General features: G+C 52.0%; 2 protein-coding genes across 9 annotated transcripts; both read left to right on the top strand.

Annotated features, from left to right (window-relative positions):
* Window positions 1-275: 275 nt before the first annotated feature.
* Window positions 276-22,344, top strand: MATK (megakaryocyte-associated tyrosine kinase). Of its 8 annotated transcripts, XM_058858846.1 has the most exons (15): window positions 276-688; window positions 915-967; window positions 9,660-9,692; window positions 17,411-17,466; window positions 17,671-17,784; window positions 17,937-18,052; window positions 18,385-18,604; window positions 19,469-19,562; window positions 19,653-19,718; window positions 19,835-19,934; window positions 20,023-20,107; window positions 20,281-20,354; window positions 20,456-20,651; window positions 20,981-21,067; window positions 21,201-22,341. In XM_058858846.1, the coding sequence occupies exons 4-15, from the start codon at window positions 17,458-17,460 to the stop codon at window positions 21,381-21,383; spliced, it is 1,344 nt and encodes a 447-aa protein (XP_058714829.1). In that variant the 5' UTR covers window positions 276-688; window positions 915-967; window positions 9,660-9,692; window positions 17,411-17,457; the 3' UTR covers window positions 21,384-22,341. The 8 variants fall into 8 exon arrangements, with proteins under 8 accessions (XP_058714829.1, XP_058714826.1, XP_058714830.1 ...); XM_058858847.1 differs by lacking the exons at window positions 276-688; window positions 915-967 and adding an exon at window positions 1,132-2,091; XM_058858843.1 differs by lacking the exons at window positions 276-688; window positions 17,411-17,466 and having other exon boundaries at window positions 934-967; window positions 21,201-22,342.
* Window positions 22,345-22,526: 182 nt separating this feature from the next.
* Window positions 22,527-24,334, top strand: LOC131589406 (complexin-3-like). Its single transcript, XM_058858865.1, has 3 exons — window positions 22,527-22,811; window positions 23,453-23,540; window positions 23,837-24,334. The coding sequence occupies exons 1-3, from the start codon at window positions 22,657-22,659 to the stop codon at window positions 24,056-24,058; spliced, it is 465 nt and encodes a 154-aa protein (XP_058714848.1). The 5' UTR covers window positions 22,527-22,656; the 3' UTR covers window positions 24,059-24,334.
* The last annotated feature ends 3,167 nt before the right edge of the window (window positions 24,335-27,501 follow it).

Genomic DNA, 27,501 nt, shown 5'->3' with positions numbered 1-27,501 from the left:
TGTAGGCAGTGGAATGCAGTGGCCCCAGCGAGGTGTCTGTCGGGTGTCTGTGGCTCCCAGACCTCTGTGAACAAACAGATGTTGTTGGTGACTGATGTTTTCAGGCTGGTGGCCAACAGACAGGGTGCCAGGGCTTTGCTTTGCCTTGGCACTGCAGCCTGTGTGAACCTTCTGGCTCCATATCAGGTGTCAGGGTACCTGAGTCATAGATCCACAGGATCTCCTGAGCTGGAAGGGACCAGCAAGGATCATTCCCACTCCTGGCCCTGCCCAGACCCCCCAAGAACCCCACCCTGAGCATCCCTGAGAGCGCTGTCCAAACGCTCCTGGAGCTCTGGCAGCCTTGGGGCCGGGCCCATTCCCTGGGGAGCCTGGGCAGTGCCAGCACCCTCGGGGGGAAGAACCTTGCCCTGAGATCCATCCCAAGCCCTGGCACAGCTCCAGCCCTTCCTGGCCTCCTGTCCCTGGCCCAGAGCAGAGCTCAGCCCCTGCCCCTCCGCCTCCCCTCGGGAGGAGCTGCAGCCCCCGAGGAGCCTCCCCTCAGTCTCCTCTGCTCCAGCTGAACGAGCCCAGTGCCCTCAGCTGCTCCTCAGAGCCTTCCCCAGCTCCGTGTCCCTCCTCTGGACACTCTCCAACAGCTTTGGATCCTCCTGATCTTGTGGTGCCCCAGGTGCCCCCAGCACTGGAGGTGAGGCTGCCCCAGTGCAGAGCAGAGTGGGACAATCCCCACCCTTGACTGAAGTGACTAAAGGTGTTGCTGTTCATGGGATTGATCTTAGACCTCCATTTCTGAGGGATTTTCAAAAGCTGAGCATTTTTCAGTAATACAGTGGGTTTCAGTCCTTAATAAATATCTCTAGGCATTGTCAGAGTTAATGAGTGATAATGAGTTAATGAATCATCTTTGACTCTAGTAAATGTTAGAAGAGCTTCTAGACTTCAGCACCTCACCTGCTTCCTTGAAATGGTGAGATTATGTATTTCTTTTTTACCAGTGTTCCAGTCCTTGTTATTTCTAGAGAATCAAAATTTAAAAATCATTGTTTCCCCCCCCCATTGCAAAATTACCTATTTTGGATTGATACCTGTCATGCTGGCAAGAACATGGGATTGTGTAAGTTTTAATGAGGTGGTATATCTTGTTTTTTAGACATTTGCAACATAATTTAATTTTGAGTTAACTCAAACTGGAAACCATTTGGAAATGGAACGGACCTCTTATGGGAATGAATTAAAACTACCTTCTTGCTCAGAGTTGCTCTGAGTGATTCCTCCTGTTTCCCTGCTCCTCTGTAGTAAGCACAATTACCCTGTTCCTGTTCTTGCTCCCCACCCATTCCCTTCTAACACCACAAATATGTCCTTAGGTATTTTTCTAGAAAGAATTATGCAATATTTGAGGCAGAATAAGAAATTGCATTTATTAATTGTCTGCTGTCTGCCATGTCAATCAAATAAAAACAACTATTTTTTTACTACAGTTGTCTTAGTTCCTCTTTTTTCTGTTTTACTGTTGAAATTTTGTATACAGGATAATTAGTTATGAACAACAAACATCTGCGAGCAACTGTGAAGAGCAAGCAGAACCACTGCTGCTGGAATCCAGTATCCATGGCTTCTGTATTCTATGTTTTATCTGAAAGTTATCGTGGTACAGGTAGTTGGTTCTCAAATTAGACACTTCAAACAACTTCCTTTAGTTGCAAAGGGGATGAGCTTCCTGCCCAGAGGCTCTTTCTGGAGAAGCCTCTCTCTATACAAAGAGAAAAAAAAAATTATTGTGTGAAGTTGCAACCCTCTTACTTATCTGTTTCTTGTCAGAAATTCAGTTCTCATAAATAGGCTGTGTTTAATGCATGTTCTGCAGAAAATCTGCTGGACAGGACTTGGAGCAACCTGCTCTAGTGGAAGGTCACCCTGCCCATCGGGAACTGGATGGACTTTAAGGTCCCTTGTAATCCAAATCATCTCATGATTCTGTGATTCTGTGATAATCATGTCTCCATCAGGATTTTTGAGTACCTTGAGTGCATAAGCAATATCTTTCCATATCTATTTGTTGAAAAAATATGATGAGATTAACTGTGAATTGTAAGTCTTCTTCATTAATTTCTTGAAATTATGGTAGAATGGGTGATATTCCTGTAGCCCTGAATTTGAGAAATTAAACTGTTACAGAATTAGCATTTCACCTTTTTAAAGTGTAATGTATTTTATCTGACTTCATCACTGCTTTTGATGTGGGGAAAGCAGGGAGGGGAAGGTTTCAATAAGTACATTCTTTGAGGGACTCTAAAAATACTTTCCTCAATGTGTATATATTGAAAAAACAGGAGATAGTGAGCAGTATATTTGTAACTAAAATTGCTGTATTTGTCCTGTTGAGGAAGCAAGAAGTGCTAAAAACTGGCTCGCATTTCTCTTTTCCTCTGAGATTTATTTTTAGTAATGAGAAAAGCTTTCTTCTCCAGGTAAAATGCAAATATTTCTATGATGAGTGTAGTTTCATGGAATGATTATGTGCTGTTTTAGAACTTACAGTTACACAGCTTTTCTTTTTCACCTAAATTCTTATGATTTTTGTTAAATAACCTCCTTTTGTTTTAAGAAGCAATATGCATTGATGTGCTAAACATTTCTTTCCTAACTTAATTTGTATGAAAGCATGGGAATACATCTTCTGGGAAGCCTTCAGTCCAGCAGCTAGTTACTGATGTGTCCATTGATGCCTGGAGCCAGGGCCAGCCTCCCCCTTGGAGGGGTGTGTGGAGCTCAGCCAACTGAGAGACAGAACTTGAGGGAGGATTTTCCCCTGACTTGTGTGACTGTCCCCATTTTCCACCTGAGTGACAGCGTGGTGGTTGTGGTGGGACAAAAGAGATCTATTCCTCAAAGGGCTGTTTGCAAAGAGCTACAAAATCTCACAAGTGTTTAACCCAGGAGTTACTGCATCTAAAACTGCACATTTTTCAGACAAAGTACATGATGTACCAATAACTGCCTGGCCTCTTTGAACTTTGCTCTACACTTGTTGTAGTGCTCAGTCTGTCCCTTACTGAAAACTTAAATGATAAACAGGTTGGGGCAAAAGGGTCTTTAGTTCTTCATACTTGGTAAGGTCAGTGCATCCAAGCAAGTGCATGTGCCAGCAATGTTGTCACCTGGATCTAAACCAGCTTCCTCAGGTGTGCTCTGCAGGCAGCAAAGAGCTGATGACAGAGGTACATTTCAACATGGGGAATCACAGATTCCTGGGATATGCTGAGTGGGAAGGGACCCACTATGTTCATGCCACATGCAAATCCTGCAGCCAAGACTGCTCTGGTTGTACAAGAAGCTTAAAATGAATGGGTTCTGCGTGAATTCTTGCAGTAGTGATGTCAGATGAAGTTTAAAAAAATCACAGAAAGTTCACAGCAACCTGACACCATAAGAACAGAGTGCAGAGCAATGGAGCCCTGTCCTGGGGTGACTTTGTGATGCTTCTATCTCCAGACACCTTATTTATCTTACATATTACGTTCTGCACCATTAAAACTGGCTCTGAGAGCGAAGTGGGGGAAGAAGAAGCTGCAGTTTGGGTTGATAAAGAGCCCTCACTCCCCCCCCATCCTGCTCCTGGACTGTGCTGTCTGCAGCACAGACAGACAGCAGGATGGAGATCTCCTTTGCTGTTGCATAGCTGAGACAGAGAGTTCCCCAGACTGTTTTTTTTCCTTTTTCTTGTATCTGTTCAAGACTACTCTGGACTGAAAACCCAGACAAACCCCAGGAGCTCACGCCTGTGGCCCACCAGGGCCTGGGTCTCGGCACTTTCCAGAGCCAGAGGGACCAATAAGAACCTGAGTGAGCCGAGCTACACCCCATGAAAAGGACTTTTCTGGATTTTCCATCTCATCGAACAGTAAGACGTTTTATCATTAAATATTATTCAATTTTTGTTAAATAAACAAGTTTTTTCCACTTTTCTCCAAGCAAATATTTTTCCCAAACCAGTTCAGGGAGGGGCCGCTTGAATTTGCTTTCTGGAGGGACCCCATTCAGAGGTTTTTCTCCCAGATTTGCCCTAAACCAGGACAAGCCCTCGGGAACAGAACACCAGAAATCCCTATTTTGTTGATAATTGTTCAAACAGATTCATGCAGAAACTGTAATCAAGTGTAAGGTTAAAGATTAACTTGGTGGTAGCTGATAGGATGAAAATACAGCCTGAAATTACCTTAGGTTATTATAATGATAAAAAACAGCCCCTCAGGGAATTTTTTCTGTATGAATAAGGGTGTAATGAGCTGGATTAAGACATCAGATGCATTAGGACATTAAGAATTATGTGATGGAAATGTGAGTGACCAATCGCCCATTTCAGTGTAATTTTTCTGTGTTACCTTTGTGTATATGAGGCTGTGTTTGTTTCCCAGGTGTGCCAGCATTGTGAGGGGCCTGGCACCTTGTTCTGCAGAATGCTGATAAAACCCAGAATCCTGACTCGGAGTGTGGGCTGCCTCTTGCACAGGACGTCACAGAACCCTGCTTTAGGGACACCAGCAGTGTGAGGCAGTGAAGGAGAAACCCATCAAACTGCCCGTGCTTGTGAGCTTTTTATACATTGCAGGTTTGAATGTTACTCCAAAGGCTGTTCTTTAGTTTTTAATCTGAATGTTTAAGAAATTTTTTCATTTACATTCAGAGAACGCAATGTTTAATAGAAAAACAGTACTTTCATTGAAAGGGAAATGAATATATTCCCCTGTCATACAAGGGGCACTTAGAATGACAAAAGTGCAACAAGAAAGGGCTCGTTGAGCAGGGCAGGAAGCCGAGGGAGCAGCAGCCCTGCAGGATGCAAACCACGTCAATGTGGGCTCTGTGGTGTCTGCTCTGTGGCTCACAGGAGCAGGTGCCACACGTACCCAGGGAGACTCGGGACGTGGGACATGTTTTAGGGTTATGAACACCACAGAGCATGTTTATGTTTTAGAAGGGTGTACATCAAGCAAAAGCTCTTTCAGAAACATTTCTGAAATAAAAACTGATGTAAGAATATGCTTTAAGTCAGTTCACAGCAGTAAACGAGCTCTTGGGACAACCCGGCTTGATCTGTGTAGTTCAGCTTTGCCAAAAGTTCCCAGCTTAAAGTTGCCATCTATGTTATGAAGTCAAACCATTTCACAAAGATTTTCTGTCACATTTTTCTTGAAAGTTACAGTTGCTGATGTTACAGTTAACAGGGAAATAAAGTTAACACTTCAGAAATATCCAGCAGCTTAAGTAGAGCACAATCAAACCTCAAGTGTTATTTCTTAAAATATTCCCAAAAATTATTTCACAATTGGTTTTGACTGTTCAAGTTGATGTCTCTAAAAACCTTTCGCTCCAAGTGTTTGCTCATCTTTGGACACTGTACTTCATGTCTTTTCTGAGTTATGGCTTTGAAAGTGTCTGAGCACAAGAATTGTCAAATTTTTCATATGGCCTGGGAAGATCATGCATGTGATCACAGTGTAGTCATTCAGAGTTGTCTTTACTGGAGTTTTTCCCAATGTCTGCTTCTATCCCAGAGTAGTTACAGCAGGGAGCCAGTAGTTACTCCTCACTCTTGGAGAGGCTGTGACAGGTCTGTTTGTCTGTGGGACCAGCCGAGCATCTGAAGTTACTCAGCAGTTACTGTTCTTTGCTGAGGCTGGAAATGGGGCATGAATAGAAGTTTAGCAGCAGCTAATCCTCAGAACTGCACAGAGAAGGGATGCTAAGGGTGGAGAAAGTGGTGTGAACTATAACCTATCCAGAAATATTCCGCAGTATTGAAAGCATCTGATATGGAGCATCATGGAGACATTCATGTCTACTCGTGATAAAAAGCTTAAAATCTCTCTGGCTTTGTAGTTGATATAACCATCATCAAAGAAATAATTACAATTAAATTTGTGTTTGCAGCACACAAAGATTCTAGGAGAGTCTGGAGTTGCCTTTTATTTTGAAAGACTTCTTACCATTGGAAAAAATTTAGAATCATGGAATGGTTTCGGTTGGAAGGGATTTTAAAGCTCATCTTGTTCCATACCCCTGGGCAGGGACACTCTCCACTGTCCCAGGCTGCTCCAAGCCTCATCCATCCCAGCCTTGGACACTGCCAGGGATCCAGGGGCAGCCCCAGCTGCTCTGGGCACCCTGTGCCAGGGCCTGCCCACCCTCCCAGCCAACAATTCCTTCCCAATATCCCATCCAGCCCTGCCCTCTGGCACTGGGAGCCATTCCCTGTGTCCTGTCCCTCCAGGCCTTGTCCCCAGTCCCTCTCCAGCTCTCCTGGAGCCCCTTTAGGCCCTGCAAGGGGCTCTGAGCTCTCCCTGGAGCCTTCTCTCCTCCAGGTGAGCAGCCCCAGCTCTCCCAGCCTGGCTCCAGAGCAGAGGGGCTCCAGCCCTTGGAGCAGCTCCGTGGCCTCCTCTGGACTGGCTCCAGCAGCTCCACGTCCTCCTGATGTTGTTCCCCAGGGCTGGGGCAGCTCTGCAGGTGGGGTCTCACCTGAGCACAGGGGCACAGGGGCAGAATCCCCCCTCCCCTGCTGCCCACGCTGGGGGCTCAGCCCAGAACTGGGGCCAGTGCCTGTGGCCAGGGCAGGTTGAGTTTCTTGCCCAGCAACAGCACCAAGTCCTCCCCAGGGCTGCTCCTGATCCAGTCTCAGCCCATCCTGGGTTTGTGTTTGGAATTGCCCTGACCTGGGTGCAGGAGTTGTGCTTGGTATGTGTGAACTTCAGGAGATTGGCGTGGACCCACCTCTGCAGCCCGCCTGTGAGAGGTTCTGACATTACCAGGTGTGCCTTTTGAGCATTACCTGTTGGGCACTGGGGAGGCTGAGTGCCAGCCAGCTGCTCAAGCAGAAGCTTTTGCTTAACAAAGCAAAGCTTTTAGTGAAGACATTGCTTCAGTGTTGGATTAAAGGTGCAAATGTCAGTAATAAATTCAACCCACCACTGCCAGCTGCTCTAATAATTGCTCTAATGAGAAGGAATAGAACAAATCAGGGAAGATTGCATAGGAACAAACAGCTGGCAATGGTGTGAAGGATTTTTAACTTAAATGCTATTAAGGTTGTCTTCCTAAATAGCTAAGAATTGGGGTACTAAGCCAGTTTTCTTCATTCAGAAACTGCTAAAAATAGAGGAAAGAAGTGGCAAACTTGTGAAAGAGAAGGTGACAAAACTGAAGCAGACTACAACTGCCTCTGAAAGTGTACCTGGAGGCCTGCTGGGTGTACATCCTGTTTGACAGGACTGAGTAGGAGAGGTTGACACTTTCCTTGCAAGAAAAATTGCTGTATGAGGCTTTTGATTTCAGATATATTCATCATGATTTTTAACTTTTTTATAACATTATTTTTCAACAATGCTTGATCAGGCTGTTGAACTTATGCCATGCTGGTTTATTTTGTGCATAATCACCTTATTCTGATTTTTCAAATATACATTTATGGGCTTTCATGTAGGGTTTTGTATTAGTCAGGCTTTTTTATCTATATGCAAATATTGTTTTCAATGCTGGGACAAATGATGACACATTTTGATTATTTTGTGAATTCCTGAAAATGTTACTTTGCTTTTACTTATGAAATCATATGTTAAGATTGAAAATATAAATTAAATCTTCTTTTCCAGTGAGATCAGATTTTGTTCTTCCCAGTCTTACTATAAGCAGGGGCAGATAAAAAGAAAAAAAAAAAACCAAATGTAAGTATTATTTATGTTTGGAAAATGCCCATGATAACACAGGCAGGTGACTGGCTGGCACCAAAAAGGAGTGATATTCTTCAAGAGAACATAGCTGGGTGCACAATGGAATCAAAAAAATCTGCTATAAGAAATGATTTGCTAAACAATTGCTACTTCTCTTAAGCTTAAAAATTAAGACATGTCCATCGTGGTGACAAACCTTGTCAATGTATGTGAATGAATTGCACTCCAGTTAAATTTCTCTGTGGGGTTTACAATTGGTTCTTTCTAGAGCCCTTTGCAGATTCAATGGATGTTGCATTTCCTTCCTGTTGAATTGCGGTGTAAGGTGGCTGGGAGCTTTTAAAGTCACTGTTACTGAACAGGGTGACAACATTATATTAAGGAATAAGTATGTACACCTTGAGAAAATACATCCTGGTGAGAAATTCCTGCTCTTACTGTCATGGTTAGGCATCCTGAAGGATGTTCTTTGTGTCTCAGATTGGAAATGGTGAAGGTTAAAATATCCAGCTTCACTGTAAGCTCTGAGTGCAGCTGCAATGGGTTTGTGTTTAGTATTCAGAGAGTAATGCCAGAATCCTATACCCAGATAAAAGATGTGACAGGAGATGGGGAAAATACTTCTCCTCTAGCACACAGCCATCAAACTGCAGCAGGTGAGTGATGGGAAAATGCCAATAAAGAACAGAAATATCCATTGAGACCCCTGAAGACTCGGTCTCAGTGACAGAGGTGATATATTCAGCTCCTGGTGTGAATTTGAGGTAGAATTTCTTGTATGATCACTGCAGTTAAGAAGATTACCAGGCAGCTGTTAAATCCTGTGTGCACTCAGTTATCTGAGATCATTAACATTTTTAGAAAGGAGCTCCAAAATCATTCTCCTGATGTTCATCCCAAGGAAACTCTGCCACCAAGGTCAGGTTGAAGAGTTGATTTGTTGAGGGTGCATTTTGGTGATAAAAGAGAAAATATAATTTCTTAATTGGCTATTTATGTAATCAGAATTCCCACAAAAGTGGATACATTCCTGGTAGTTTGAGGACCTGTGACAAATCAGTCTAGTAATTAATTTCCAAGTGCTGCAAACCTCAAGGCAGAGTCTCAAAAATGGGCAAATGTTCAGAGAAGTAGCAAGGTTTGGTTAAAGGGCAAGCATATTTGCCTGGTTTTTTACTTCTAACATGTCACTTTAATCCTCTCCAGAGACAATGGCACTCTTTGAAAACAAGGATTTGAAAGAAGGATTCAGGGAGAGCTCAGAGCCCCTTGCAGGGACTAAAGGGGCTCCAGGAGAGCTGGAGAGGGACTGGGGACAAGGCCTGGAGGGACAGGACACAGGGAATGGCTCCCAGTGCCAGAGGGCAGGGCTGGATGGGATATTGGGAAGGAATTGTTGGCTGGGAGGGTGGGCAGGCCCTGGCACAGGGTGCCCAGAGCAGCTGGGGCTGCCCCTGGATCCCTGGCAATGCCCAAGGCCAGGCAGGATGAGGCTTGGAGCAAGCTGGGATGGTGGAAGGTGAACCTGCCCAGGGGTGTGGAACAAGATGAGCTTTAAGATCCCTTCCAACCCCAACCATTCTGGGATTCTGTGATTCTCTGGATTTTTCAGAACTGTATTTCCAGCCCCAGGCACTCCCACTTGGCTTCTACAAAGCTCATGTTGCTTTTCGGAACGCTCACAGTTGTTATTTATAGAAAAGCTTTTAAGGGAAGTCTCAGATGCTGTAACTGTGGGCTCATTCCAGAGAATCTAAAGCTCAGTTCATCAGCTTCTCACATTTTCTTCAGGTAAAGCAAAATTTCAGAATTATTTGAATAGTTTTAAAACATGTTTTTAATTCTTTGCCTGCTGATGTTTGCTGTTAAAAACTTGACTGCAATATAATTATTTTTGTGATGGGTTTCCTTTCTCATCTCTTGCATTGGCAGATGAACCTGGACTGCAAGATCCCTGTTAGGAAGGTAAGTTTGATGCTTTAGAGACTGTAAGCTGCCAGGAACTCTTTATTGTAGAAGAAGAAATTCTTCCCTGTGAGGGTGGTGAGGCCCTGGCACAGGGTGCCCAGAGCAGCTGTGGCTGCCCCTGGATCCCTGGAAGTGCCCAAGGCCAGGCTGGAGGGGGTTTAGAGCAGTATGGGAAGATGGAATGTGTCCCTGCCCATGGCAGGAGTGGATTGGGATGGTCCCTCCCAACCCAAACCATTCTGGGATTCAGTGAAGCTGTAATGAAATGATGCACAGGTAGAGAAGTACAGTTAATACCTGTTTGCTGAATGTCCTTGACAGTAGGATACTGAAGATTCTCACTGCAATTAACACTTTTAAACGATGTAGAGATGTGGACTACATTTCATTTATTATTGTACTTCTATCATTAGTAACACCAGAAATTGTGTTGGTGTTGCTCAGATTTAAGTAAAGGGATTCATCAAAGTGATAGGAGCATAGAACCATGAGTTGGAATGAACCCTCAGGGATCATCAGTGCAGCCCCTGGCCCTGCCCAGACCCCCCAAGAACCCCACCCTGAGCATCCCTGAGAGCGCTGTCCAAACGCTCCTGGAGCTCTGGCAGCCTTGGGGCCGGGCCCATTCCCTGGGGAGCCTGGGCAGTGCCAGCACCCTCGGGGGGAAGAACCTTGCCCTGAGATCCATCCCAAGGCCTGGCATGAGGGTCCTGGTTAATTTGGTTCTCCACACTGACTGCGAGAGTTTGGGGTCTCCCACCAAATGAAATGAGTGTCCTACTGTCTATAAATGTCCTCAGTGTTTCTCTGTGCCATTGACTCCTCTGTCCCTTTTTTTTTTTCCTTATGTGGAAAACTACAGAATTTATTGTAGCACATAAACTGCACAGTGACTCAAGCCCTCTCCCATCCTGTTTGCTCAGTTGTTCTTGGTTTGATACGCAGCAGGAAAGGTCATTTACATGTAATTACTTTTTTTTCATTAACAGTAGCAATTTTCTTGACTGTGCAGTGAAAGCATTGACTTTCCTGATCAATATCAAATAAGAAAACATAAAAATCCTACAGTTACACATGTTAAATATAATGAAAGGGAGCCCAGTTTGATATTAAATTAAAATTGCAATAGCCAGTCTTGCCTGAAACCTCTGTGGCTCAGGGCAGAAGGTTGATGAAGAAGGCTTCAGCTTGGACACCAAAATCTTGGTTTCATATTTTCAAAGGCATTGGCTACTGTAGCATTAGGCGAGGTTTTTGCAATATCAGCTTAATTTCTGTGTATGCTGTAATGGTGGTGATGAACTTCTAAATAACTTTAAATTCCATTTTCCATCGTGTGTGGGAAGAACTGCAGATTTCTGTGTATTTCCTCCTTATAGCTATCTTCATTTCAGTTGGGTTGTTAGCATTTTATCTCCTTCTCCTGGCATAGTTTAAAAATGATGGCTTTGAGGGGAAAAAAACATAATCAGGGCACTTGAAATCTCAAAAGAATACTTTTGATGAACACAATAAAAAGAAGAGAGACAGGTGGAAGAGCAGAGGGTGAAGGAGGTGGAAAAAATTACAAACAAGAGATACTGCATAGTAATCATATTGCATGCATGAAATAATGCTCATATGATTGCAATTTTTGCCTGTAATAAGTGCTGGGTTTGTCTGATATCTTGCATTTTAAATAGTCCATTGCAGGTAGTTTTGCTGTCCTATAATTCTCCAAAACTGTACAACCCCTGATGGGACAGTGGAGCCAGTTGGGGGGCAGTCTCTTTCCCAGGTAACAAATGACAGGACGAGAGGAAAAAGCCTCAAATTGCAGCAGGGGGGGTCTGGGTTGGATATAGGGGAAAACTTCTTCATGGAAATGGTGGTCAGGCACTGGCACAAGCTGCCCAGGGCAATGGTGGAGTCATCTGCCCTGGAAGTCTTCAAACAACATGTGAATGTGGCACCCGGGGACATGGGTTAGTGGTGAACATGGAGGTGTTGCTGGGCTGATGGTTGGACTTGATCATCCTGGAGGTCTTTTCCCACCTTACTAATCCTGTGATTCTGTGATTCTGTGATTCTGTGATTCCATAATCACTACAGAAATCGCACCGTTGTGTAAGAGTTGAGTTGCCTGTAGCAACAGTTCCTTTCCTTCTGTTATGTTTCCTTCCCTCCCACTCCTTGCTCTAGAAGAAACTCTTTCCACAGCAAAACATATAGCGAGATATATTAAAGAAAAAAAAAAGAAAAAAAGAAGATATAAATCCCCCACACACTCTGGTATCATGTGTATCCTTTAAACATTTTATCACTTTAGATTTCTGTCCTCTAGGCTGAAGAGCCTGAAGCTGCCAGGTTTTCTTGTGTGGGTTTGGAGTTTTCCACCATCCTTTGGAGCAGGGATCCTGGGCTTCAGGGGCTGCTGTTTGGGAGCAGCAGTGTACAGCGTGGTACACACATATGGAGACACTTCCTTCTCAGTGGTTTTGAACAAAATTGACTGAGCTGTAACATGGCTTTGGTGCTGTCATAGTGGTACCTGGAAAAGGAGTGCAATGGAGAGAACCAGAGGTGGACACTTTGGTTGTTGGATGTGACACCACCAGACAGCAAGAGAATTGCCACAGGCTTCAACTTCTCTTGTTGAAGACTGTTATGATGAAGGCTGTGTGTTAAAGGCTGGGAGAGCTGGGGGTGTTCAGCCTGGAGAAGAGAAGGCTCCAGGGAGAGCTCAGAGCCCCTTGCAGGGCCTAAAGGGGCTCCAGGAGAGCTGGAGAGGGACTGGGGACAAGGCCTGGAGGGACAGGACACAGGGAATGGCTCCCAGTGCCAGAGGGCAGGGCTGGATGGGATATTGGGAAGGAATTGTTGGCTGGGAGGGTGGGCAGGCCCTGGCACAGGGTGCCCAGAGCAGCTGTGGCTGCCCCTGGATCCCTGGCAGTGCCCAAGGCTGGGATGGACAGGGCTTGGAGCAGCCTGGGATGGTGGAAGATGTCCTTGCCATGGCAGGGGTTTAGAAAGGGATGCTATTCAAGGTCAACACCAACCATTCTGGCATTCAGTGATTCTATGTTTCTGGGTGGATTTATAAATCTTTGCTATGATAAAGCATGCTTTCACTCAGTGACATTCCCTTTAAATGCTGGAAACTGGATGTCAAAGACATGTTTGCTCTTATGACTTATTGCCATTTTCTGGTTCCCTTTTTGAAGGTTTGAAATGCAGGGCAGACTCCTCAGGCTGGAAGGTACATTTCTGGTGAATCCAATGGTATTGTCCAAGGGGACTGAAAGGGGTTGAGTTGGCAAAAGGGAGCCTGTGGGTTTGGGATTGCTAATGCCCAGATGTTGCTGAGATGACAGGAGCTGGGTTTTTTGTACAAAATGTGTGCTGTTCCTGACAAATATTGTTGCCCATCTTTCCACCTCCAAACTCTGCTCCTTTGGATAACTTTGATTTTGCCAGGAATGGCACTGCTCAGTAATTTGCTCTGTAGGATGTTGAGCCTCACTCTCCCTCTCATCCAAATGCAGGATGCCAGGAGGAAGACTGGCGAGTAGACAAAGCCTCAGCCAGGAATGTGAGACACTTTCCCATACTAATGCCCATTTACTCAGTAACTTTGAAGGGGCTGCACAGTCCCAATGTTTTGGCTCTGTAGCTTTTGGAGGGACCCAGGCACGTGGGGTTCAGCAGGACCCACCGAGCCGGGCATTGTCTTTGTAGCACCAGAAGGGAGAAGGCAGTGTGAGGTTCTGTGTGTTAAAGGCTCAGGCTCTGGCTGGGTGGCATGTGCCAGGATGTAAAGGAAACACCAGCTCAGGCAGAAGCACATGGCTGTGCAGGAGGACAGGGCAAGCCCATTTATTACATCTGGGGGAGTGGTTCCTTGTGTGTGACACCAAGTTCTTCAGCCATGGTCATGTCTGTAACAACAGCCGGATGTGGCAAAACCCAAAAGTACAAAACATTTCTGTTTGTCACAGGGAGCCTTGTGCAGATCCTGGGAGTGCAGCTCAGAGGTGTACAGATGAACTGGTGTTTATTCTCCAGCCTGAACAGACCAGGTTTCTAAGGATCCATCCCTACAAATACAGGGAATAATGCAAGGAGTGCTCCTGGGGAAACCCACCCCAAGAATCCTATGAACAGTCTGGCTTGAATGGCTTAAGGAAGTTGTTTGTGGATCAAAAGATATAACCAGGACCTGAAAGTACCAGCTAGTTTAACTTAGTTTTTTTCTACACTGCCTTTGCCCTTGAATTGCCAATATTTTCTAAAGGCTTAAACACCATTTTATTTTTTTTTTTTTAAAGTACACCTAAAAAGATCCCAAGACCCCTGAATGAAGTCTGGTGTTTGCCTACAACTGCATTTTCTTCTTTTTCACCATTTTGCTCAGAATATTGGAAATGCTGATCATTAGTGCAGAGCTGGTGTCTGGTTTTCTGGCTGGGATGAACTGCAGAGGCGGTTATTCCCTCCCAACTCGTTGTGGATGCTGCAGGATACAGATAAGCTGCATCTCTTTAACAGTGGTACTCATTTAAAGGTCTCTCTGCCTTTGCCTGTCCCAACCTGCAATGCCTCTGGATTGTCACCCCCAGAGGAACAGCAAAGAGTGGCCACGATCAACTTGCTCTGAGGCTCAGAGTCGATGTTGAAATAAAATTACACTTGGGGATCTCTGGTCCCAGCTCTTCCTCTCCTGAGATTCAGCCTCCCCAGAGAGCTGTTGCCACCACAGGCACCCCATACCATTGTCACTGCTCTGGCCAGGCCAGCAGTGGTGACAGCAACTGTCCCTGTTTGCAGGGGGATGCTGATTTCCCCACAGTGCCACAGGGGACAGAATCTGGTAAACTCCAGTTCCTTTCTATCAAGGGTTCGTAACTGTGCCCTCAAAGGGCAGAAGTTGATCTAAGTGTTGTCAAATAATGAGTCATTTCTGATGGAGGTTTGAGGCGCAGGCGGCGCCAGCACAGGGACCGCCCGGGCGCTGCATCACAGCCTCACCAGCAGAGAAATCAGGAAATTGGGCCCTGCCTCTGTCTGGGAGCTACCCTTAAATGTAGTGCTTGGCTCTGTGTAAGAAGGAAAGAGCCTCTCCAGGAGTTCAGGAATCCAAGTCCAGGCTCAGCTGCGAGCTTCCCCTGACATCGCTGTCCCCGGCTCCACATGGCCACCGCTGAGGTAAGAGCGAGGTCCGAGAGGCACTGAGGGCAGATGAGGTGTCCTCCTGTCCACTCTGGCAGCAGACAGGGATGGGCACAGTGCTGAGCATGGTGGGCAGTGGGGGGAATGCCCGGGTGTCACCTGTTTTCCAGCAGAGGAGCTGTATCTTCCCTTTGTCTGACTGACACCCAGTGCAGCCGTGTGTTCTGGAGGGGAGTGCACAACGTGTCGGCTCCATCTCATCCAGAGGTGCAGCCTCCACAGGCGGTGTCCCCTCCTGTCACAGTGCTGTCAGATCTGGCACCTCTCAGCTGGGGTACCTCTGTGCACTGGCAATAGGCTTGAGCTCTCCAGTCCAGGGTTGGGACAGCTTTACCAACCCCCACTACGTTTCTGTGCTTCTCAACCTCAGTGCAATTACCCAGGTTTACCAATTCATAAAAGTACAGAACAGCCCCAAAACAAAGAAGAGGGCAAATATCTTCTCTCAGGCTTTCTGCCTGCATACTCTGCTTGTGGGAACATTCATTCCAGTGATGGGAACTTCAAGGATCAAACACCTCCAGGAACAAAGAGTTGCTTTAGGACAAGGCATGTGAGGGAGGTGATTCACTGCTGTCCCTGCTGGTGCCTGGGTGAGGCACTGGCTGGTGGCCAGGCTCTGCCAGTGGCAGGTGTCCATGTGGCAGTGTGTGTCCACCACCCTGAGCCCAAGGGCTAACTGGGCAGAGGAGAAGCTCTTCCCTTTGGTACCTGAGTGGAGGATCTGTCCCTTCCCAGCACCAATTGCTGTCTGCACATGGGGGCAGAACTGACCAAACAGTTGCTGCTTTTCACCTGAAATTTCTGTCCTGGAGCAGCAGAAAACAAAGGACAGTTGTCAGAGCTGCCATCAGCCCTCCTGGCTCAGCCAGCACGTCCACCTTTGGATCAGGATGTACCACAGCAGGGGTGTGGGGCAGACCTTGTTCTGAAGCTCTGTGTTCATGAGGTCCTCACCATGCTGGAAGTGATCTGAGCTGCACCCAATCACATCAGCCTTTGGCTGTGCCTGCTGGGGAACAGGCACAAGGTGACCTTTCCAGCCCCACCAAGACAATGTGTGCTGTGAATGGGCTGCGAGGTGAGGGGATGGTGGTGCTGGCTAACAGTGGCTTCAGGTAGAGACAAAACTGCTGCCTTCTGATACTAACCTTGTAGCAGCTGCAACTGTCCCTGTTTTGTTGTTGTGGATATGGGCTGGCATAACCAGATAAACCTTGGTTCCACACTGCCAGAGACGAGTTTACCACCAGTGATGCAGAGTGGTGATTGTGACTCACCTTCCAAAGGAGCAAAGTCATCTCTACTCCAAGGAGCTCATCCCACGGCATGGGATGGAAGGGGCAGCAGGAGAGGGGGGGGATTCTACCCCTCTGCTCTAATTAGACTCCAACTGCAGAGCTGCCTCCAGCTCTGAGACCCCCAACATCAGGAGGACGTGGAGCTGCTGGAGCCTGTCCAGAGGAGGGCACGGAGATGCTCCAAGGGCTGGAGCCCCTCTGCTCTGGAGCCAGGCTGGGAGAGCTGGGGGTGTTCCCCTGGAGAAGAGAAGGCTCCAGGGAGAGCTCAGAGCCCCTTGCAGGGCCTAAAGGGGCTCCAGGAGAGCTGGAGAGGGACTGGGGACAAGGCCTGGAGGGACAGGACACAGGGAATGGCTCCCAGTGCCAGAGGGCAGGGCTGGATGGGATATTGGGAAGGAATTGTTGGCTGGGAGGGTGGGCAGGCCCTGGCACAGGGTGCCCAGAGCAGCTGTGGCTGCCCCTGGATCCCTGGAAGTGTCCAAGGCCAGGTTGGACAGGGCTTGGAGCAGCCTGGGATGGTGGAAGGTGTCCCTGCCCATGGCATGGAGTTGAATGAGATGGGGTTTAAGATCCCTTCTAAACCATACCATTCCCTGATTCTATGATCCTCCTAAGGAAGTGACAGTGGAGATGAAGGACTCCAGCAAGAAAAGACCCACAATTTTAAATTACAACGCTGTCATATGCATCCCAGCATGACCAGTTGGTGCCAAGGGCATCACAGGGACATTGCACAATCATCCTACAGCCAGTGCATGTGACAGTCCCACCTCAGCCCAGCCTTGCCTGTCTCTGTCCCTGCATCAGCCCTGCTGCATCCCACATCAGCAGGGCCATGGTGACTCAGAGCTCCTGAAAGAGGAGGTGAAAAAGCAAGTTCCTGGTAAAACCACATTACTCCCACACAGCTGTGGTGCTGGGCTCCTGCTGTGCCAGCAAAGCTGGTGTGAGCTGGGGCCCCTCTTTGATGGCAGAGGCAGAGAGCAGGAGTGCTGGGTCCTGCTCCCATCCATGTGTGGGACAGGAGTGTCCCCAGGACACAGCTGGCACTGGCAGAGTTTTCAGCCTTTTCCTCCATCCCGTGGTGTGAGGCTGTGTGAGGGACAGGAGCTGCACTGGCCAGGGGAGCCTGTGGGACAGCAGCTGTGACCTGGGCCAAGCCAGCTCAGCCCCAACCCTCCACAGTCCCTTTGGTTTCTTCTGCAGGTGGCAGCAGGAGAGGACAGGGAGTCCCTGATGCGCTGACGGTTGCCATGTCTGGGGTGAGCGGGGCTGCACAGGGACACCAGCAGTGCCAGCTGGGGGACACATCCCCCCAGGACCAAAGTGGGGTGGAGGAGGACTCATGCCCAGTGCCCCTGGTCCCCAGACAGGGCTTCAGATGGTCCTTGGGGCTGGCTCTGGTGCCTGTGGGAAGCAGAGGGGTCCAGCTCTCTGTCCCTACTGATGTTGCTTTCTCCTTGCAGAAGCACTGGCCCCCCGGGACGCAGTGTGTCACCAAGCATGACCACAGCAAGCCCAAGCCCCGGGAGCTGGCCTTCCGCAAGGGTGACATGGTCACCATCATCGAGGCCGTGGAGGTGAGACCTGTGGGTGCTCAGGCACACGCTGTGCTGAGAGGGCATGGCCAGAATGGGACTCCAGTGCCATCAGCTCAGCTGCCAGAGCCAGTCCCCTCCTTCCCAGAGGGATCCCCCTTCCTTCCCTCGCTCTGACACCCTCTTGTCCCCAGGGCAAAGGCTGGTACCGCGCCAGGCACAACGAGACAGGGCAGGAGGGGCTGCTGGCAGCCAGTGCACTGCGGGAGCGTGGGGCCATCCGCGCCGACCCCAAACTCAGCCTGATGCCGTGAGTATGGCTGGGGTATCTGAGGGGACCCCAGGGGACTCAGCTGAGCCCCTGGGAGCTGCAACAGCAGATGAGCCCAGTGTGTTCCCCCCATGCATGTTTTGGGTGGGCAGCTGGGGACAGAGCATCCTGTAGCCATGCCCTGGCGATGGAGGGATTTGCTGGGGCCGGTATCTGGCTTTAAGGACCCCTAGTTGTGCCCACCCAGCTTGGATGGACCCCATGGAGAGGGGTCTGTGTAGCTTTGGCAGGGGCTCTGCTTTCCCCATCTTGCTGCTGCCCCTGTGGGAAGCCCACTGGCTCAGCCCCCTCTCCAACACCCCTCTCCTCAGATGGTTCCATGGGAAGATCTCAGGGATGGAGGCAGTGCAGGAGCTGCAGCCCCCTGAGGACGGGCTGTTCCTGGTGCGTGAGTCTGTCCGGCACCCTGGTGATTACGTGCTGTGTGTGAGCTTTGGCAAGGAGGTGATCCACTACCGCGTGGTGCACGAGGAGAACACGCTCAGCATCGACAGCCAGCAGTACTTCTCCAACCTCATTGACATGATTGAGGTGAGACCCCCTGGGCAGAGAGTCCCACCAGAGCCAGAGAAGGGCAAGGACCTCTTGAGCACACACAGAGACAGGTCCTTGTCCTGTTCTGTGTGGTTTCCATTGGTTTTCATTACCTGGTATAATTCTCTATCCCCTTCAAAGGCTCATGGTTCCCACTCAGTTTGGGGTACAATGGGCAGATCTGGGATATCCCAAGGATGTCTCTGCAAACCAGCTGTGCCAGCTGCAGTCCCAGTCCCTGGCCAAGGGCCACATTACCCCTATCCCTGCTTATTCAGTGCTTCACATAGCAGGAAGACCCTGGTGGCCTCTGGACTTTGAGGCATTTTGCTGTGTCTCCCTCCACTCAAAGGCCCCTCTCACCTGCTGACCCCACAGGGCTCCCAGGCTGTTGTGTGAGCTCTTGCCCCTCCAGTGAGTTTTTCCTAGTTGTCCATCCCTTACCCTGTCTGCTCTCCAGGGAGTTTCACTCTTGTGTTTTCCTTTTAGACACAACTTTTGGGTGGCTGCTTTCCCTTCTCAGCCGCCCCAGCCCCACTTTAAAACTCCAAAGGTTGTCCTGTCCCATCCTGTCCCATCCTGTCCCATCCTGTCTGGCTGTTTCTGCTCCCATCAGCTCTGCAAACTGCCCTCAGCTGCTGCAGCAGAACCTGTGGTTCAACTGGTAGCATCCCATATCCCATGTGTCCATCATGGTGTTCCTCTGGTTGTGCCCAGCGGGGAGCAAGGCTGAGACATGGGTTGCCCTCGAAGGAGGCAATAGTGCAGCCTCATGCAGTATCCCAAAGTTGTTCCCTGGACTCACACCCTGAGCCTGAGGGTAAGAGCAGGCATCAGCTCCATCTGTTCATCCCTTGGCAGCATTACATGAAGGAGCAGGGAGCCATCTGCACCAAGCTGGTGAAGCCCAAACCAAAATCTGGGATGAAGTCAGCTGAGGAGGAGTTGGCCAAAGGTAGGGAATGGTGGAGGGGGCTGAGTCTGCATTTTAGGGATAAGGCCCCACTGGTGGCCCCTGCTAACCTGCCCTTGTACCCATGCCCAGCTGGCTGGTTGCTGAACCTGAAGCACCTCACACTTGGAGACCGCATTGGGCAAGGCGAGTTCGGAGGTGAGAGGATGGGGCTGGATGTTCCCCAGGTGCAGCTTCCCCAGATGGCACTGCCTGATCCCCCTCACCATCTCATGGCATGGGAGGCTCAGCCTGACTCTCCCATGCTCTTCCAGATGTCCTGCAGGGTGAGTACATGGGGCAGAGGGTGGCTGTGAAGAACATCAAGTGTGATGTGACTGCCCAGGCCTTCCTTGCTGAAACAGCTGCCATGACGTGAGTGCTTCATGGAGGTGTGGCCCAGCCCTGCCTCGTGGCCCAGGATGAGCAGGCACCTCCTTGACTCGGATCCCCTCCATTCCAGGAAGGTCCGGCACAAAAACCTTGTGTGCTTGCTGGGAGTGATCCTGCACAATGGCCTCTACATTGTCATGGAGTTCATGAGCAAGGTGAGAGCACCTGGCTGCTCCTCAGCCTGTGGGACACATCACCACTTAGATTGGGGACAATATCCCTGTCTAGGGGCTGAGTCATCACAGATGTCAGGCACTGCAGAACCTGCAGAAGACAAAGTCTCCTGGAAGCCTCATCCTGTTGGTCCTGACTCATTTTATCCTGTCAGGGCAACCTGGTGAACTTCCTGCGCACACGGGGCCGGGCGCTCGTCTCGACCCAGCAGCTCCTCTTGTTCGCCCTGTAAGTCCCTCTCTCTCCCTTGGGCTGGGATCCTGGGCTCTGCATCCCCCTGTGCGGCCCCAGGGCACCCACGGTGACACTGTCTCACTCACTTGTGGCAGGGATGTGGCTCAAGGCATGGACTACCTTGAGTCCAAGAAGTTGGTGCACCGGGACCTGGCTGCCCGGAACATCCTCATCTCCGAGGAGAACGTGGCCAAAGTGAGCGACTTCGGCTTGGCCCGGGTCAACCCCAAGGGTGCAGATGCCACATTGCTCCCTGTGAAGTGGACAGCACCAGAGGCCCTGAAACACAACGTGAGTGACAGTGAGAGGGAATGGGCTGGCCTGGGGGTCCTTCCAAAGCATCTCACCCCCTTGGGTTGCCCCTCCTTTTTCTCTGCCCCATCCCTGCCCCACACTGACCTCTGGTACAGTCAGCCCTGCATCTCCCAAAATTCTGTCTCTGTCCTGAGCAGGCATGCAATGGAAATTGGGGCAGGATGATGGGACTGGGGGGTGTTCACACCATGGGAGCTGGGGGGGTAGGGGGCAGTTGATGTCCTCTGTCTTGCCCTCGGGAAGCAATGGGGTTCAACAGTGCAGCCCTCAGCTGGCGTCAGCCTCCCCGTCTCCTGCTGCCACAGAGATTCTCCTCCAAGTCGGATGTGTGGAGCTACGGGATCCTCCTGTGGGAAACCTTTTCCTTTGGACGGGCACCCTACCCCAAGCTGGTGAGCACTGTGCCAGGGAACACCACAGGTTACACCGGTTACACCCCACTGGCACTGATGGGACAGGGACATCCCGCTGCTCCCTGACCAGAGCAGGGAAGGGGGTTGCCAGCTGGCTTCTCCATCCTGGCAGGCCCTGAAGGAGGTGACAGAGCTGCTGGAGCAGGGGTACCGCATGGATCCTCCCGAGGGCTGCCCACCCACCGTCTATACCCTGATGAAGAGCTGCTGGGAGTTGGAGCCAGGCAAGCGCCCGTCCTTCAAGAAACTCACAGAGAAGCTGCAGAAGGAGCTGAAGCACCTGAGGGACATTTAACCCCCATCCTGTTACCAAGACCCAGGACCTGAAGCCCCAAGACCCTCCAGGGTTGGGAGTGGTAGGGCAGTTGGGGCCAGGAACAGAATGGCTTGTGGTGCTGCTCTCTCCCTGTGGAGATGGGGCAGCAGCCTCCCTCCATCCCAGCATGGTCCTTCTACCCACCTCACAGCCCAGAGAATGTTTCCATGGGATTGATCTCCCCTGACCCACCAGAGTGGGGAGCCCAGACCCCAAGGGAGCCATGCCCACACCCCCTGTGCTCAGCCCCAGGAGCAGATGCTGCATGTGGGGTCCCTTCAAGCTGCAACTCCCCGTGATGAGAGACAGGACTGGATATTTCCATCGGCGGAGGATGAGACCCCACCCTGACTCAGCGCTGCCCCAGCACCCAGCCCCACACAGGGATGCCAGCACAGCCAGCTAAACCCCATGGATTTGGACTTTTTGATTAAACCAAAGAAACTAGTTCAACAGCATCTTGAAGCCTCTGGGGTGAAATTAGGCCTATCTCTCACCTGGGGCCTGACAAAGCCCAGTGAAAGGCTTTGGGGGGGCCAGGAGCTCGGAGCCCCCCATGTCATCCAACCCCTTTCCCATCGGGGCTCTGTGCAGCAGGGGATTATGCTTTAATCAGAGGCTGTATGGGAATTGCTTTAGTATAGATTACAGGCACAGGGCACATCCCCAGCAGTGGGCAGCCCCCGGCCCTGCAGGCTCCCAAGCAATCTTGAGTCTTGGTGGACAAGGGATTAGCGGGGGCATGAGGCTGCCGTGCGGGTGGGTGTGCACCCACCACTGCCTCATCTGCTGCCAGTCCTTTGGCCCTCAATTGTGTTTTTTCAGCTAATCCTCTTGTGTCTCCTCTGTGCTGACGTCCTGCACCTCCAATACCCCATAGTTCTGGGTGCCCACGGCATGGGGCTCTCCCCAGGGCTTGCCCTGGACCCGTGGGTGCTGCCCCAAGTTGTGACCCATGTAATGGGGGGTATTTCAGCCTGACCCAGTGTGTGCTGCAGTTCAATAGCTCCTTCCACCTCCCCATCACTCTGATGTGGCAGCACCTGCTGTCCCCTTGCACTGCCACTGTCCCCTGCAAGCACCCTTGGGTGCAGCAAAGGGAAGGTCTTTCCACCCTGGCTGTGGCTTCCCCTCCTAATGCCTTAATCCGCCCCTGATCCGCGGCGCCCCTGGGGCTGGTCCCACTGACCTTGCAGGCACTGGGACCTGGTGGGCACCCTGCAGCAAGAGCTGCCACCACCACCCACCCACCATGGCCTCCTTCTTCACGGCTGCCCTGAAGAGCTTCCAGAGGGGCAAGGACGAGTCACCCAAGGGGGCCCCCAAGGATGACAAGGCAGCTGCGCTGCCCAACGGTGTGGCTCGCGAGGAGTTTGAGGAGTACCAGCGGCAGCTGCTGGAGGAGAAGTAAGGCTTTGCTGGGGCTGGGTGGGTCACTAGGGTCCCCCAACACACCAGAATCAGGATCCCACCTGCTGTGGGCTTTCCCCAGGGTGGCACAGGACAGGGACAGGGACAGGGAGGCAGCTGGGGTAAGAGACAGTGCACAGGAGGTGCTTTTCAGTGTGTCTCCCCCACAGCACGGGAGGTCCATGGAGGTGCTGGCACAGGGCTGTGACAGCACCTTCATGCACCACAGGTGACAAGGGAAACCCTCAGGCATCAGAATGATTGATGAGAAACCAGGATGGTTCCAGCCCAGCACCCTTGGAGCCAAGGGATGGGGGGTCAGCACAGGATTGGATTAAGGTCCCACCTCCCCAGGACCAGGTGCTGTGGGAACCCAGTAGCTCAGCACCAGGGGCATGAGAGGCTGCAGGAGGAGCAAGTCCCTGCAATGGGCACCTTCATCAAGCACCTCTGAATCTGGCTGCTGAGCTGGGTGGACAGGATGTGGTTCCTGGTCCCAGATCCTCACTTTAACCCTCTTGTGGGTCTCAGACCTCCTCCCTCCCTCCTAGACCTGCTCTGCAGGAGGACCAGGGTGATATCAGGGTAGTCCTGGGGGACTCGGTGAGGTGGGGGTGATGGTGTGGCACCTACTGCAGGATCGAGAGGGACAAGGTGTTTGCACAGAGGAAGGCAGAACGGGCCACGGTGCGGATGCACCTGCGGGACAAGTACCACCTGGCCCAGGTAAGAACCAGCCTGTCTGCAGACCTCGGGGGTTCCCCTTGACCCTACATTACCCAGAATAGCCCCATGGCTGCCGTGGTCCCCTGGATGGGAGGGATTCCTGAAGAGGGCAGCAGACGGCCACTGTCTCTGACTATCTGCTGCCCTCTGTTCGTCCAGCGTCCGAGTCTGGCACTGGACAGTCCTGGAATGCCCCTGTGTCCCCAGCACCCTAGGACTGGCTGTTCTCTGTCCCAGTCCCCCAAGGTAGGCACCGTGTCTGTCCCCGCCCGACACCCTCTCCCACCCGCGTTTAGGACGAGCGGGACGGCGCCCAGGTGCGCGTGGCCGGAGGTGCGGTGGAGCTGCCACAGGACCTGGCAGCCATGGTGCACAGCGAGGAGGAGGAGGAGGAGGAGGATGGCAGCGCCGGGGCCTTTGCCTTCCTGGCGAAGCTGCGGGAGGTGGAGCTGCCGGCGCTGCGGGGCCGAGCGCTGGGCGGAGCGGAGCAGGTGAAGGAAAGGTGCGCCCTGATGTAGCTCCGTGCCTGCCCCGGGGGCACCGGCAGCTCCTGCCCCGGGAGCCACGGAGTGCAGAGGCTCTGGGTGTCTTTGCTCGGAGTGCGGGTCCCAATACACATATTAAGTGTGGATTTTCTTCCCGAAAACCATTCCCATTAGCTTTCCCAGCGTGTGCAGCCGTTATGGTCAGTTCCCTCGGTGTGCCCCTGGTGTGAGCCCCCGTATGGGGCCTTGACTGTTACCCCCCCTCACCAGCCCTGGCACCGGGCTCCATTCGGCCCAATAAATACAGCATTTGCCGGCACTATTCTGGTCGTCCCGCCATATCCCGCACCCGTACAGTCCCTGTCGTGGTTGGTGAGGGGACACGGTGACTGGAGCCGGGCTGCCCCATGTCCCCTGACCCACCAACCAGCCCAGGATGCTTGGCCACTGGGTCCGTCCCCGCCTTCTGCAGCAGCCCCCACTGGGACCCAGTGATCACCCGGCTGTCTCTCGGGGACAGCACCGGGAGAAGGTGTGAAGCATTTACTCCTGTGCTCAAGCATCCTCTGCCAGTGCGAGCAGCAGGGGCATCCCTGTGGCCAGGCCAGGGCGCCCGGCCGCCTCTTGCCCCGCCAGGGACTCTGTCCTGGGCGCTCCAGCAGCAGCGCTGGCTTAAATGCCGCCGCGCCGGAAGGCCGGGGGCTGCTGAGATCACTAATACCTGCCTATTTTAGCGAGGTCTAATCTTCCTGAGTCGCCTGTCCCCGAGGACTAAGCTCGCTGAACCCGTGTGAAATGTTCGGCCAGCGCTGGCCCCAGGGGCACCTCCCCGCCGGAGCCGGAGCCGCCGGGAATCACTGTGTGATTTCATGCTGTGTGTGCATGAAAGGAAGGACGCGCTGAGCCGCCTCCGTCCTCCCCACGCCGCTGCCATCTGCTCCGGAAAGGCTTCGGGGACTGCCGGGCTGCCCGCGGCCCCGGCGGCCGGGCTGGGACGGGGCAGCCGGATCCGGGGGGCTGGGAGCTGTGGCACAGTGCTCAGCGCTGTCACCAGAGCCATCGCACTCAGCCGCCGCCGAGGAGCTGGAGCACACGCAGCAAGGAGGTCCCTGGATGCACGAGGTGCCCAATTTCCCGTGGAACACCTCCGGGCACCAGGTCCAGGGGCTGGTGGCTGCTGGAGCATCCCAGAGAGTGTGAGACAGGCTCGTCTGGGCCTGACATTGGGGAGCCTCCTGATGTTTGGTGGCCCCACCGTCTCTGCTGTCCTCATCATCCCTGATGTCCCTGCCATTATTCCCAGTCCCGCTCACCAGCTTTTCTTCAGAACTTAGGAAATCTCCCCTCAGGCACAAACCCGACCTGTGGGATGGAACCGTCTGTGCCACGCCAGTCCCTCGCCAGGTCCCTGACAAGGTGGTAGCAGCTGTGGCACCCAGAACAACGCTGATGCCACCCCACATCGCTGCTGTCCTCAGGGTTGGCCTCGCCACCAAGTGCCAGCTGCTGGGATGGTGGCACTGAGGTTTATCAGCACCACCTCAGTCCTCCATCCCGGCTCCACATCAGGGCCCCATCCTGCCCTGATGGGCAGCCCTCTCCCAGTGTTCCCAGCATAGGGACTCCCAGCGCCAGCTGGGATTCGGGTCAGGACCCTCCACCAGGTCTCCTTGGCTAATCGTCCTGCCCCCCCGCCCTCCCCATGCTGCCACCTGCCTCCCGCTCAGCACCCTTTTGGGTCACCCCTGCTGCCTCCCCGCCTGCCCAAGGCCTCTTAATGAACTAAAAAAGTGATAAATCCTCGGCCGAGCTGGTCACGTGAGGCCGGTGGCCCCCGGCCGCCCCCCGGCCCGACCCCCGCCTCCGGCCCCACCGCCCCGGTAAGCTGACGCAGCGTCTCTAAGCGTTAGCAGCTTTGCGCGCTAATAGGATTAGGGAGGTTTAAAACTGTCATTTGAGTGAACTAAACCCCCTGATACTCTGCATTGCACCTTCTTAACCAATTTGCCTTCAATTAGGGTAATTGGGAAACTAGCAAAGAAGTATAGCATTAATATTTTAAAGTGATGAAGTGATTACGGGCCTTGGACAAGGAAGCAAATCAATTTGCTATCTGCTCCTAAAAGGCAATTATAATCATTTGGCAAATCAGCCTGCTGCCTCCCCCCGGGCGAGGCAACACCTTGCGGTGGCCGTGGGGCCGGCACGGCACACACAGCGCCGGGGCCGGGCAGCTGGGCAGTCCCCTGCCCCCAAACCCGGCACCCTGGGGACCTCCCTGCCCCCCGGGCCGTGGGGCACTCTGGGGGAGCATCAGTGAGGGGCACCCGGCTCCTGCACTCGTCACAGTGGCCAGCACGGGCATCCGGGCAAGTGCGGTCCAGTTTGTGCCCCTGGCCCCACACATCGCCCCTGCCCTGGGGATGTCCCTGGTACCTCCACAGGCAGCCCCTCCCTGCTCTCCCCTGCACTCTCTTGCAGCACTGCATGGCATGGGGGTGTCACCCCACCCCAGGGGCCGCATGGCCCACCTGTGTCATGCCATCCCTGGTGTGCGGTCTTGCCATCCTCAGGGCAGTGCCAGTGTGTCCCTGGGGTGGTGGCACACTGTCCGCAGGGCGGTGGTGTGCCATCCTCAAGACAACGATCACACTGTCCCCAAGGAGATGTGAGACAGGGCAGGTGAAGCCTCATAACCTGGGTAGGGACAACGGGATGGCCTTGGGGTCCACACCAGGGCACAGAGTGGGCTGTGGGGTCTCACCAACAGCAGCTCTTGTGCGGAGGGCACAGACCCACTCAGGAGCCAGCAGCCATCTGGCACAGGGTGCTGGGGTCCAAAACCCCCACAGTGACATTTGCTATCCGAAAGGGGAAGCGTGGCAAGGAGGGGAAGGGAGTGGGAGGAAGCCTAGACAGGTCTGGGGGCGGCAGCGGTTACAGGTGGCAGGAAGATGGTTTTGGGAGGAGGTAAAAGTGAGCAAAGATAGAAAAGAGCAAAATCCACTGCAGATGATGGGAGCTGTGGACAGCTGTGGGCAAGCACATCCCCCAGCACAGCCCAGGAACCCCACCATGATGTTTCCATCATTCTTTGGGACCCAGGGGCAGCAGTGGGAGTGGGGAGAAGAATGGTAGTCCTGCCCCTTAGCCTGGTTGCCTTTGTCCCACAACCCCTCAGGCCAGGGCCCATGGGCACTCCCCAGGGATTGTCCCCTTGGCTGGATGCCACAGCTGGTCCCCACAGAGTGTTCCCATGCCTGGCCCCAGTGTTCAGTCCCATGCCCATGATTCATCCCCATACCTGGTCCTGTGGGCACTGCCCCATGGCTGCTCCCCATACTCGGCCCTCCTGCCTGGTCCCTCTGCTCTGGTCCCCATGAGTGTTCCCTGCCCGGTCTTCATACCAGGTCCCCAGCCTGTTCAGGGGGGCTGGTCTCTGTGGCTGGTCCCTACACCTGGGCCCACAACCACAC

Source organism: Poecile atricapillus, chromosome 28 (assembly GCF_030490865.1).
Source record: "Poecile atricapillus isolate bPoeAtr1 chromosome 28, bPoeAtr1.hap1, whole genome shotgun sequence".
NCBI lineage: Eukaryota > Metazoa > Chordata > Aves > Passeriformes > Paridae > Poecile > Poecile atricapillus.
Note: the sequence above shows the minus strand (reverse complement) of the source record. Positions and strands in the feature narration are given on the sequence as shown.

What these genes read in the sequence shown, in the direction of transcription:
- MATK (XM_058858842.1), top strand. Translation starts at nt 3,866, where the DNA reads ATGAAAAGGACTTTTCTGGATTTTCCATCTCATCGAACA. An exon ending in GCAAGATCCCTGTTAGGAAG is followed by an intron (nt 9,693 to 17,670) that starts GTAAGTTTGATG and finishes TTCTCCTTGCAG; the next exon opens with AAGCACTGGCCCCCCGGGAC. An exon ending in CAGAGGCCCTGAAACACAAC is followed by an intron (nt 20,652 to 20,980) that starts GTGAGTGACAGT and finishes CTGCTGCCACAG; the next exon opens with AGATTCTCCTCCAAGTCGGA.
- LOC131589406 (XM_058858865.1), top strand. Translation starts at nt 22,657, where the DNA reads ATGGCCTCCTTCTTCACGGCTGCCCTGAAGAGCTTCCAGAGGGGCAAG. An exon ending in CGGCAGCTGCTGGAGGAGAA is followed by an intron (nt 22,812 to 23,452) that starts GTAAGGCTTTGC and finishes CACCTACTGCAG; the next exon opens with GATCGAGAGGGACAAGGTGT. An exon ending in ACAAGTACCACCTGGCCCAG is followed by an intron (nt 23,541 to 23,836) that starts GTAAGAACCAGC and finishes ACCCGCGTTTAG; the next exon opens with GACGAGCGGGACGGCGCCCA.